Source organism: Acipenser ruthenus, chromosome 4 (assembly GCF_902713425.1).
Source record: "Acipenser ruthenus chromosome 4, fAciRut3.2 maternal haplotype, whole genome shotgun sequence".
In the NCBI taxonomy this organism is placed as follows: domain Eukaryota; kingdom Metazoa; phylum Chordata; class Actinopteri; order Acipenseriformes; family Acipenseridae; genus Acipenser; species Acipenser ruthenus.
In genome coordinates, this window is record NC_081192.1 from 7,092,303 (window position 1) to 7,106,149 (window position 13,847).

Consider the following 13,847-nt stretch of genomic DNA (forward strand, 5'->3'; position numbering starts at 1 on the left):
CCCAAAATGAAGCTATGCAATAGGTAAAACAGAGATTGACCTATTGAGTCATAAAAATGATTACCTCTGAATCCGATTGATAGTTTTTTTTTGCTGTTTACCTCGCTGATGTGTTTTTGAAGCCATAAAATGGAAATAGAATCAAAATAGAAAATAGACACAAGGGTTTGACGAGATCTGAAAAAAAAAGATCTCTCTCACACACACACACACACACACTCTTACTCCCCCCCCCCCCCCCACCCCACACACACATAAAAAAAAAATCTGTCAATTTCTGCATTTGATCACATGATCTGCACCTCCCTGTAATGGATGGAGATAGATCTCCACGTCAGCTTACGTCTCTAACTTTTTACTCCACAGATCTGCTTCAAAGAGGCAGGAGCAGCAACGTAAGGAAAACCATGCTAAGAACAGCTTTCGCGGAGAGCCCGAGGTAGAGTAATGATGGATTTTGATGAGCGAGTTTCTGTGGGCTCTAACATGTATTTGCCCAGTTGTACGTACTACGTGTCGGGTCCTGATTTCTCCAGCCTACCTTCCTTTTTACCCCAGACACCGTCTTCTCGCCCCATGACGTACTCTTATTCGTCTAACCTGCCCCAGGTTCAACCTGTGAGAGAAGTAACCTTCAGGGATTATGCCATTGATGCATCCAATAAATGGCACCACAGAAGCAATCTATCCCATTGTTATACAGCAGAAGAGATTATGCACAGAGACTGCCTGCCTGCTCCTACAACTAGCATGGGCGAAATGTTCGCGAAAAACAGTTCCACTGTGTACCATTCAAGCTCCAATGCGACGTCCAATTTCTACAGTAGCGTGGGGAGAAATGGTGTGCTGCCCCAAGCCTTTGACCAATTTTTTGAGACGGCGTATGGAAACACAGAAAACCCACCAGCCGACTACTCTGGGAACAAAAGTAGCAACAAATTACCTGCTGCCGCAACGTTCAGCTCTGAGACATGCAGGGAGACGGAGGAGAAAGACCGAGAAGAGGAAAGCAGCAGCCCCGAGTCCTCTTCCGGCAACAATGAAGAGAAATCTAGCAGCAGCAGTACGTATAAAGACAGCGCCCCAGTTATGAGAGAAAGATTGCAATCTCGCGCGCTGCTGTTAACATTTTTATATGCTGTTTTATAAGCATATAAGGTTTATAGAGGGCCTGTAGATTTTCCCAACAAAATGTTCTTACAAACTGTATGATCACGTGCTTGGGATTGAAATTGGCCGTGAAATGCCCCAAGGCCAATCGCTGTCTTAAAAAAAAAAAAAAAAAAAAAAAAAAAAAATCAAAATTCCAACTACTTTTAAAACTCTTCTAATACGGAATGTTAAAGGGGTTACATAGGTTATGTAAAGCGCATGCTGACACACCAAAAAAATGCATATTCTAAATTCATGGTGAATTTAGTTTTAGCAGACATATTTAGTGCATACTTACCCATTAAATACATATCTATATTTCATTATTGAACGGGAACATTGTACATAGATTTTCAATCAACATGCTTGTTTTTTGCATGAATATCATGAATATCATTTGAATATGCCATATGTTTCTACAAGTTCAGTAGTAAATGTCAATATGTTTATACTGCGACCATGTGTGTTATTGGTGTGTAACGTTATTTTAACTGTTTAGGCACATGCTATGCGTGTTTTGTGGTTTTGTGACAAGACTATAGACTTACTTTTTGGAAGAAGCACATTTTTATTTTTCTTTGTGCGTTTAACTGGATTGGTGAGAGCAAAAGTCCCCTTACGGATGAATGTTGGGAAAATATAATAGTATAGAATATAGTATAGAATTAGTGAAAAAATGACTTTACCAAAATGAATAGTATCCAATACACCTCTGAAACTGATTGTTTATACTGGTATTTTAAATAAAGAATAATCAATAGGCGCCGGTGACATAGTCCCTGCTGTTCCATTTTCATTAGATATAATTCATAACTGAATGTTTAAACATTTCTATTCTCCTGCAGAATTCATTAAATCTACATGTTTGTCTTCTTCTTGTTGTTGTTGCAGGTAGCCAGCGTACTCGAAAGAAGAGATGCCCCTACACAAAATATCAAATCAGAGAACTGGAAAGGGAATTCTTTTTCAGTGTCTACATCAACAAGGAGAAGCGCCTTCAGCTGTCGCGAATGCTCAACCTCACCGACCGCCAAGTCAAAATCTGGTTTCAGAATAGAAGAATGAAAGAAAAGAAATTGAACAGAGACCGGTTACAGTATTACACTACCAATCCACTGCTTTAAGACGGTTTACACTATACATCTTCCTATGTCAGGAGACCAACATTCTCTTATGTTGTGAGAATGTCGAGGTGCAACGCTTAATTTCAATTATAAATACCAAGCAACACCAACGAACAATGAAAAGATAATTTCAAGGAAAAATGTCAGACGTCACTTGTATATTCATATGTAAAAAAATATATGTATATTGTTTTTATTCTTCCCTCAGTGATGTAACATTTATTTTACAAACCCGGTGGGTATAAATCAATGTTTTTTTTTTCCATAAACAAACTATTTCTTATTGAATATTTCATTGACTGTTATGTGAAATATTGATCCCGTGCTTAAATAGCGTTCCTGATCTGCCAATATGAAAGTAGACGAAGTCAACTGCGGATTAAAATTATATCCAGTATAGGACTATATATATATATATATATATATATATATATATATATATATATATATATATATATATATATATATATATATATATATATATATATGAATATTAAATGTTTTATACACGCAGTATATCTAAGAGTGTGAAGACGATCATTCTTAATCTCAAACACTTAATAAAGGGCTACTGGGTGTTCGTATACGTTTTTACACCTAATGATTTTCATGCTGGTACATTATGTGCTTGCGATACCATACAGCCATACAGAAATACATTTAAACAGTGTAGATACAGGGCTATATATATATATATATATATATATATATATATATATATATATATATATATATATATATATATATATATATATATATATATATATATATATATATATATATATGGGTTTATATGTAAACGATGTATATGCTAATGTATATTCTAATGTCACGAGGTTTAATGTGTTGTATTTGTGCAATGTACTGTACACACAGTAATAACCCAGTTCATTGTTTACTTTTGAAGAGCAAGAACATTGGTTCTGGCGTTATGAGACAGGCCGTTGTATTTTAACTGTATATGTTTGTTTGCCCATAGTGGAATGGTGTTTGTATAATACCTTTAAACATACCGCATTGAAATACCCGCATTTACTCTGTTATGCAACCACGATTTTGGCTTGCTTTCTTATTAACCAATGGGGAGATTTTTCATTAATTGAAAAAAAAAACTGAATTGATGCTTGCAACGAAAAGAAAAGACATCCACTTGAAACTACATATAGTTATTTTGTACTCCATTTGCTCTAAGTAACGTTGTAATTAAGGAAATAAAAGGTATTTTTATATCAACAAATGTGCCCGCGAATATACAGAAAACGCGTACACATATACGTGGTTTCACTATGAAAATATAATTATGCTATTTAAAGCTTACACGTGGATTGTCTTTTCTTCTTGTTCATTTAAACCTGTTTATCACAGTGATATTTCACCAGAAATATTTTCTATATGTGTAAATATACCTACTATTTGTGAGTCCTATAAAAACCTATTGCATGCGCACACTCAAACAGCGCACATTGATAATAAAAGCTGTATTGTGTACATTTCCATTTTGTTGGTTAAAATAATCGGGTTTGGTTTAATGTTGAAGATGTTCTCGTTTTTCAATATAGTTTTTCACCACAATCAGAACAAAGGTAAAACGAATAACATGTAAGGTTAACAGATAGATGTTCTTATTGTAGATAATGAGTTCGAGAGATAGGCTAACAAAGACAAACAATATATTTTTGAGAACAAATGTTCTTTACTTCTCCCTTTTTTAAGTTATAAACGCTTTAATTAATTAACCCTGAATAAGGTTTTTGGTAAATTCGTCATTTTACGTCTTTGTTATACAATAATGCAATATTTGAAATATTTTTAAATGTTAAGTAAAAAAAAAGCATTTTAACTGTTAATGTACTGGCTTTGAACTTCTATATTCGTAAAGACATCACCTATAACCTTGGGGTGAGGGGCAACCATGCAGCCTCTACTGTCCAGACGTCGCTCTGCCAGAGTCACAGCCGGCTCCACTTTCAAATGCATAGACCTACATATACAAGTCTAGGATATTTCCTACCAGATTAACAAGCATGATAAACAGACATATACATATATATATATATTTGTGTATGTATGTGAAAAGCACGTTCGCGTACAGAAGATGGCCCTTTTCTTTTCTTTTTTCGTTTTTATAGAGATTGAAGTCATCGGTTTAGGGTCTGTGGAATCCCGGCCTAATTACAGCACATCCTCCCTGTTGTTGTGGCAGCTTGGTCATAAAAACTGTCTGAGTGGTGCATTTGCAGAATCGGAGAGCGAGGCAGTAAAATGTCTGAGACCAAGGTTATTAGCTGTTTGTAAGGAGTTAAAAAGAAGGAATAGAACACTGAGAGCCCTTTCCCGCAGACTGGCCGGGCTCTGTATTCCTCACATTGGCATATTCAATAATCCATACTATGATGTTTGGCCACAGGGTGGCACCCTTCAGATTAATCTCAAACCCGTTGAAGTAGAAATCCTAATAGGATTCCGATCTGTATTCTGAAATACATCTGGGAGAACTGGTTTACCATTAAAACAACAACAACAACAACAACAACAACAACAATAATAATAATAATCATAATAATAATAATAATAATAATAATAATAATAATAATAATAATAATAATAATAATAATAATAATAATAATAGTGTAAAACAAGTTAGAAGTAAACCCAGTCGTTACACTACTGTTTTTAAACACAAGATTGAAGTTCATAAAGGTAAGGAATACAACTTTATCCTTGAAGTTTGTTTAAAATAATGTGGATATTTTGTACTTGTTAACGTGTAATTCTGCGAACACTCAAAATACATTTTATAGAATATGTAGATGCTTTAAAAATCCAAACAAAAAGACCTACTAGATAAAGTGTGTTTTGACAAACTCAATGTATTGTTGGGTTCATAGGCTACATGTTATTCTAAATGCAAACAAAATGTAATTTATAATAACAGGATTATTATTTATAATACATTTTCAACACTAGTTGTGTGTTTCCTCTTCTTCTTCCTCTTCTTCTTCTTCTTCTTCTTCTTCTTCTTCTTCTTCTTCTTCTTCTTCTCCTCTTAGTTTGGTGGTATAGAAGTGCCAATAGTAACAATTTTACTAGTAGAAGTAGTGGATTACTGTTTTATTTTTAATCGTTTTCTTTTTTATTTTATTAGTACGGTAGCTTCGCTAATAATATATATATATATATATATATATACATATATATATATATATATATATATATATATATATATATATATCCCTTTATGAAGCAGACATTGGCACATTAATGTATTTAAAGGATAAAATATAAAACGAAGCATCATAACTGGGAAAAAAATCTATACAAGCCGTATTTGATCTGTTAAATATTAAGGCATCGTAAAAAGCGAAAATATACTTACAACAACGTTACACATTATGGTAAATTCGGTTTATAAATTGGCATTAGAAATAAATGCAGCTTTTAATTCCCTTTTGATTGTGGGCCTTTGAAAGCTTCTTTTTTATTTTGTCTCTGGTGAAAAATAAAAGCTTCCGTTGGATGTAATTAAATGCTCGATTTTAATACACACTGTAATGATACATTTGACAGCGTAATATAATAACCACAAGCAGTCACATTGAATAAAGCTGGTTAAACACACACACACACACACACACACACACATTCATGTCATTCGCATGTATTACTTACAACTGATAATTATGTACATTTTAAACAACAAAACTGTGATAGCAAGAACACCACCGTAACCAACCGCATATTTGATATAGACTGTATTTTGATATTTTACGCATAACGTAGTATCATTATTATTACCTTTTTATTTTATGTTCTATGCTTTTTCTGTGGTAGAATTTTTCTTTAAAAAAGTGTCCCTTTTGAGTTGTTTTAATTAACATATTCTCATTTTGAAGGGTTAAATAATTTCCGATTATAGTCTGGGTTTACTATGAGTTTATGATATTGCTATTTTAGATGGTCTTAAAGAGAATTTGATCTGCACGCTCTGTAAAAATAAAAGGAAATGCATAAAGTTCACGATCTAGTCTAAAAACAATGACGGGCTTGGCGCCGTTCCGCGTGCTGTGTTTACTTAGTCGTCCAAGGGAAAGCTATTAGGAAAGAAAAAAACAAACAAAAGAAACCCCAACAAAGAACCCAAATTATATCTTAATACAACTCCAGCCAGAACTGTCAAGATGTAATTCGTTATAACACATTTGTTTTACACGGTTGAGCCCAACTATATTCTCGCAACTGCAATTAAAAACACTTTTACTGGGTTCATATATCTTTGATTTTCTCTGTTCTTCAAGGAACTTTCATTGTTATATGCTGGGATTTCTTGTTTGGATTTAGTCCATAGTATTTTAGAATGGCTTGTATTAATAACAAAACCACACGCTGATCAATTTCCATTCCTAACTTAAAACTATTGATAAAAAACTTAATGGTAGAATTAACACACGCTTTTCATTTGGCTATGTATGATAAACATGTGACAGAGGAACCTGACAAGGAAATGTCCACAGCACACAAACACGCTGCGGGTTTAACCCATTGTGTACGCTTATGAATGTTATTATTATTACTGTCATTTTAATATACATCAGGATATGTTCACGTATTTTGTAATTGTAACATTTTCTCAATGTACCACAATACGTTTTATCCACTAACAAAGCTGCGTTACACAGAGATATTTGAAATGTGGTTAAATAACATATCTTGTGTTGTACTTTGTTACTTGTCGGTATTATATTATTTTAGGCAAACCACAGTACAGTCGAATGAGCTGAAGACCCCTTGCAGACGGCCCCTGAAAGCAATATTCCTGTCCTGCTGATTCCTGTACACAAATCCAACAGCCTGCTTAGAATTAATGTTTGAACTTGATCTATTAACTATAATCATAAGCTACACGATATTGCTAATATGTTCGCGTTTTTAGAAATATTGTATATCTTTATGTGCGAGATCTAGCTTTTGTAAGTCTTCGCATAATTATTCGGTGCGTTTTCGCAGTTTTATTTGATGGTAAAATGTACGTTAGGCAGGTTTACATGGACATACACGGTGTGTGTGTGTGTGTGTGTGTGTGTGTGTGTGTGTGTGTGTGTGTGTGTGTGTGTGTGAGGTGGAGTTTATGACTGCGGTAAAAAGCAATGTTATTACCTGGCCACAATATGCAGGCCCAAATGTCTGAAAACCGGTGTATGTCAGAGTTGTAACTTGAATTCAGTTAAAATGAACTTTATCGTATATAGTAATACGTGAAAATAAACATCAGCTAGGCCTACTGCCAATTAAAACTCATGTACATTGTTTAATATCTGACCTTTAACCTTGTACCTATAGAACTGCATTACCTTTTATAAACCTACTAAAATTAATAGTACATACATTTACAATTCATGTATGGCAGCTTGTAATAATTGACCGTTTTGTCATTTACTATGAAATACCATTAAAAAACTTACAAAAAAATCTATTCGTTGCGTCATTTTCATAACAGGACGCACGTTTAGGTTTTAATAGCAAATATTTGAGTAATTTCTATTGGGTATTTTTTTTTTTTTAATTCCAAAGCATCGCCGACCGTTCCTTTATGAATTGTGGACATGGTATCTTGTATAACCAGTAAAATCATTCTTCTCAGTGTCATTCTGGTTATTATCTAATGGGAATTGCATATATTCAAAATGAGCAAATCGAATGTAAACATACATTGATTTGTTTTTCTCTTCACCGACGTCGGAGGCGGATCTGACCCCTGTCATTGCGTAGTTCACTTTGGGAGGATCTGCTGCTCTGCCTGAGCTCCCATTGGTTGTCAGCTCGGACCGTGTAGTCGGGGTCTCTAATCATGTTCTGCATGTTTTGAACAAGAAATGTCAGCCAGAAAGGGTTATCTTCTCCCTTCGCCAAAATATACCACAACAATGTCATGCTCAGACGGCCCGACTGGAAACTCGTTTTTAGTAGACTCTTTGATCAGTGGCGGCCGAGCAGAAGGAGGAGGTGGGGGTTACTCTCAGAGCAGTGGCGGCTACTTGCCACCAGTTTCAGAGCTGTCCTACGGATTGCCGAATTGTGGATTTTTTTCTGGACTGGGTAAACGGAACGAGGGTAACTCTCACGCTATGGTCCCCACGTCCAGCCCCTACATGTCTGGGATGGAGGTATGGCTAGATCCGCCACGATCCTGCCGCATGGAGCAACCTATTGGCCAGCAGCAGGTAGCGCCTTGCTCCTTTTCTCCGAACATTAAAGAGGAGAGTGCTTATTGCCTGTATGAGTCAGAGAAGTGCCCGAAAGGTTCAACGGCAGATGATCTATCCTATTCAAGGCTAATACCTGGGTCCTGTTCTGCCAGTGATAGCAGCACCGTGCCCGTACCAGGCTACTTCCGCCTGTCTCAGACTTATGCAAATCCCAAGGTTTATCACGGGGTTCAAGCCGGTACTTCTCAGTTTGTTCTACAGCCTCAGATTCGTTTTGATGCACCCCTCTCTTCTTCTGCTTCGGTAGAGGCTGGCAGGAAAGCGGGCGACGAAGCTTCCTCGAGTAATTTAACTTGTGTCTCTCAAAGAGAAGAAGAGACCCAGGCTTCTTCAGCCGCAGAGGAATCTTCCCCAGAACCTACTGAAAATAGTAAAACAAGTCATAACAAACCAACCAAAGGTAGGTAAATAACTGTCAGAAAGGTAGACTGATGACAATCGAAAGAGAGCACATTCAGGGACCTTGTAAACTTTTTTTTTATATTTGGGCGTGAGCATTGTTGTAAAACTTAACGTCCACTTCACGGTTTATTGCTCAAGTCCACATATCTGAGTAAACTGACCAACTTATGCTCTTTTTTAATAGTTTAGAAAACCACAAATACTCGCAACAATAATATTAGTAGAACCACTCAAAAGAAATATAATTTGTGCTCAATATTCTAAAGCAAACATTAAAGAGCCAATAAATATGACTATAAAGGGACAGAGTGAGCTTTGTGATTTTGTTTGAAGAAAATATTAAATCCACTCATTTTGTGTATATGGGTGTGTGTGGTGTGTGTGTGTGTGTGTGTGTGTGTGTGTGTGTGTGTGTGTGTGTGTGTGTAAACAATTAACCTAAAGCCTACGTAATTTTAAGGATTATATTGTATTTGTCAAAAACAAATTTATAATTAAAAAACAATACATATTTGTATTTATTAGAATGGATAAAGGGTAATATATAACATACATTTTGAATGACTATCTTTGAATATCATATGTTATCTAGCTCTATAATTTCCTCAATGTTTTATTCTATTTGAATTATTTAGAAGCTACATCGATTTACACACCAAATATTAGAACAAAACGTCTTTGCTTTCTTTTTTTACCATATGTATTGCATTATTTACCAATTAGTAACAATGATTAAAAATATATTTTGAAAGAAAATGCTGAATTTAAACAAATATCATTGTTACTATTGAAAATCCACGAAGTAATTAAAAAAACAGTGAGTTATACACTGTTACAAACAGTTAGTTAGTATTGTAATGTACAAACGAGAATGAAAAAAAAAACAATATACAATTGGAACTGAATTGAAATTCCACCTTTTATTGCACCAGTCTGGTACATACCTACTAGCTTACAGTCAAGGGCACATATAATAGCAATTTTGGTTTGCACTGCAACAATACGTATATATTTTATATTTCCTTCTCTAAAGGAGATACAAAAAGTGAAAGCACTGCCAACTGGTTGACAGCGAAGAGTGGAAGAAAGAAAAGGTGTCCCTACACCAAACACCAGACTCTGGAGCTAGAAAAGGAGTTCCTTTTCAATATGTACCTGACTCGAGAGCGGCGCCTAGAGATCAGCCGCTGTGTCCACCTGACAGACAGACAAGTCAAAATCTGGTTTCAGAACCGTAGAATGAAACTGAAGAAAATGAGCCGGGAGAACAGGATTCGAGAGCTCACCGCGAATTTGAGCTTTTCGTGATAAACCCCAGAGCTTCCTCTACCCTTCAAATTCTTGACAGATTGCAAAAGGTTTAAAGAACTGGAAGAATATCATTTCTCACAATTACGTTTGTGGTTTACATGTGTCTATTTTATATTATTATTATTATTATTATTATTATTATTATTATTATTATTATTATTATTATTATTATTATTATTATTATTATTATTAATAAAGTATTGAGTTGGAAAAAGAAAATTGTCTCTTGGGCCAGCTAAGCAATATTACAGAATTTCCAAAGCAATTCATTGGGTTGATATCAATTAAATGTTTACTCTATTTACTAGATTAGGTTACAGTTTCGACTGAAATGAAATGAGATGCATGAATATAAGGGAGAGAGATATCTTTATTTTTCAATGTAAAGATAAAGTGAGTGTGTATGATAACACTGAGTATATATCAGGAAGCTAATACGTACTCTGCGCAAAAGGATGAGGATTTAATTCACATCTGTAGTAGACGATTTCCACTTACCTCTATTGTTAGCACAATGCTATGTAGATATTTACTTACATCCCAGTTGTTGCGTGTATATAAACACTGTTTATAAGACTATGACATTGTCATTGAAAGGCAGAGACTGTAAAATGTTCAATTCTCCATTTTCAGTTCGCTATGTGCATGGTTCAGAAATTAAATATAGACGAAGGAAAAAAAAATATTGTTATTAATTCTATACTGTGAAAAGTAAGCATCGCTTCTTGTGGTGTAATTAAAATAAAATGACGATGGTGGTGTTATAATAAAAGCAGATATGTCTGACATTATTAACACATTATCAGTACTGATCTGCTACAGCCGTTATTGTTATTGCGCTGTACTGTTAGTTGTTAATCTATCTATCTATCTATCTATCTATCTATCTATCTATCTATCTATCTATCTACACACACGCACACTTGTGTGTGTGTTTGTGTGTGTGTGTGTGTGTGTGTGTGAAAGGAGGTATACTGTAGTGTACAAAAAGGTTTTTTTGCATGTAGACAAAATGATGAAATGATTAAAAATCATTAATTTTAGGACGTTTCAGGCAAAAGAGCTTTCAGCTGTGTAGAAAGAGCGTATGTACTGTATATGTGTGTGGTGCTATGCATTTGATATATATTTTTTTGACAACCCTGTGTAATTGACCTGTTTGTGAGAATGTGTTCTAGTCTTGCACATTGTTTACAACTAGACTAGTTGTCTTACTCCCCGCAATTACATTTAGAAACCATTTAAATATTACCTAGACGGTCGTAATTTGTCTGGGCCATATAGCAATAGTGCTGTAAGGTTTGTCGGCTTTTGTTAAGTTTTATGACTTGCTAGTATATCTGGATTGTTGCTGTCTTGGGCGACTGGTTTCAGTTGAGTGAAGGCTGCAGAGACATAGGAAGCGCATTGCATTGCTTATCTCGAGGAAATTGAGTTCCTTTGAGCCTCAGACTGATCACGGATCTTTCGAATGCAGGAAAACTTACCTTCAAAAGATGTGCAGTCTTTGGGATAGAGTGTCAGAAAGGTGAGCCCACGGAGAGGACGAGCTATTAGGACCTTTCTCTTTCGACTGGAAGAAAATTATATATATATATATATATATATATATATATATATATATATATATATATATATATATATATATATATATATATAATTATAGTGAATATATATACACACACACATATATATATATATATATATATATATATATATATATATATATATATATATATATATATATATATATTCACTATGGGGTCGATTCTGACTTGGTTTGCGCTCGGTTTACGCGCGATTTACGCGCTGGAAGAAGGGCTTACATGCCCATATATGGTATTTTTATTTTCCATTCATGGGCATGTAAACCCCTCTTCCAGCGTGTAAATCGCGTAAACCAACAATAAACCCTTATATTATTAATAATAATACCAAAATCTGGTTAGGACGAATACAACACAACATATGATTGATAACATTTCTGAGATTAAGTGGGAATTATTCAGCGATAATTTGTCAAGAAGTTCATATTCGGGATTGTCAAATTAACTTTCATTTAGTATGTCTTCTTATTGTCTAAGTAAAATAAATGCTTTGAACGACTGCTGTGTGATTTAGGTAGTCTCATGTTGTTGGGGCTCCATTTTCTTTCCCTACAACACGGAACTGTCTCAATTGCTCCAGTTAAACTCATCAGCATGCATGCAGAGCAGGGCGTACATTGTAACTGTGAAAAATACTGCTTGTCTTGTTCATGTTGATTTCATTGACCCTGTTAGCAATATGTGGAAATATAGTAGTCTCTGATGCTATTTCAATGTTTGTATCAATTCAGTTCCAAGTCTTGATTTGTTTCGTTTTTCGTTGGTAACGATCAAGGTCATGCGTAATAAAACGCTGCATGCAAATACATTTATTTAAACGCATATTATTAGCGTCAGTTATATTAATATCATAATTGTTTGCTTTCTATAAATCACATGGTGTAAACTGGAATATGTTGTTTAAAAATATAGTGTTAAAAAACAACAACGAAAACAAACAAAATACATATCAACAGGCTCAGTTCCCATTTAAAAATGTCAATATGCACGACCGGTACGAGTCGTTAAATAGAAGTCCAGCTTCAGGTTTGTTGTCTGATATAACATATGCCTTTTCAGAAAAAAAGACATGAAAGTCAATAGACCATTTGTTTTAAACACCAGCTAATCCTTACAGAGTCACAAGGCCTCTGTTATGATCACTGCACTTAGCTTGGCTCCAGGTTGCCTGAGGAACCAAATGTACAACAGCGACCTCGCTGGACTGCCAGGAGCGCGTCGTCGGGTCTGCTGTGCTATAGACTAAACTCAGTAGTAGACAGGGGCTCGGTTCTATATTGCGACATCGTAAGTTCAAATACAATAGGTCTTATGACCAGTTATCACCTGCAAACTCGACCAGTAGTGTTTAACTTTAAAACACTTATTTGTAACACTTTTCAAACACGTCACTAAGTTTATAATTCTTAATGTGTTTAGGATTTAAACACCTTGTGGTGTTAATTTTGTAAACTCTTGGACTTGTATATGATTTGTAACACTTTTTAAACATTTGTACGCGTTTATAACAGGGCTGGTGTTTAAAATCTAAACATTAAACTTAGCAAAAACGGCACAGATTAAACACATAACGTTTAACAATTATTTAGAGTTCCAAATGACTAAACACCAGTGATTACGTATAAACACTACTGTTTAGGAATAGAACGTTTCTATTTTCAATACACACATGCCATTCAGATATTAAAGGCGTCACACGTTTTCAACGAGTTAACACCCAATTTCTACCCTATGCGTGATTGTATATATATCCCCAATTAATGTATATATTTGGAACTGAAAAATAACCGCATTTTTAACAAGATTAATTAAATATTGTCCTAAATAATTACTAAATCTGTCAGAACAGGTGAGACACAATAAAAAAAAAAAAATCACAGAATGAGCCTATATATAAAGCAACGTTGTAGGAGAAAAGTTGTTTGGAGGAAAAGCGGACAGGAAAAAAACAATAATGGCATGGGCCCAAACAGCAACATATAGAAAAC

The 13,847-nt window shown here is 34.8% G+C and overlaps 2 protein-coding genes across 2 annotated transcripts; both read left to right on the plus strand.

Moving 5' to 3' along the window:
* The first annotated feature begins 279 nt into the window (after positions 1-279).
* On the plus strand, positions 280-2,673 carry LOC117400746 (homeobox protein Hox-A11-like). Its single transcript, XM_034001065.3, has 2 exons — positions 280-1,063; positions 2,044-2,673. Exons 1-2 carry the CDS (start codon positions 448-450, stop codon positions 2,274-2,276), a joined length of 849 nt encoding a protein of 282 aa, XP_033856956.1. The 5' UTR covers positions 280-447; the 3' UTR covers positions 2,277-2,673.
* A 5,309-nt stretch (positions 2,674-7,982) lies between these two features.
* On the plus strand, positions 7,983-11,198 carry hoxa10b (homeobox A10b). The gene is made up of 2 exons (XM_033998725.3): positions 7,983-8,939; positions 9,975-11,198. The coding sequence occupies exons 1-2, from the start codon at positions 8,147-8,149 to the stop codon at positions 10,247-10,249; spliced, it is 1,068 nt and encodes a 355-aa protein (XP_033854616.1). The 5' UTR covers positions 7,983-8,146; the 3' UTR covers positions 10,250-11,198.
* Positions 11,199-13,847: the final 2,649 nt, after the last annotated feature.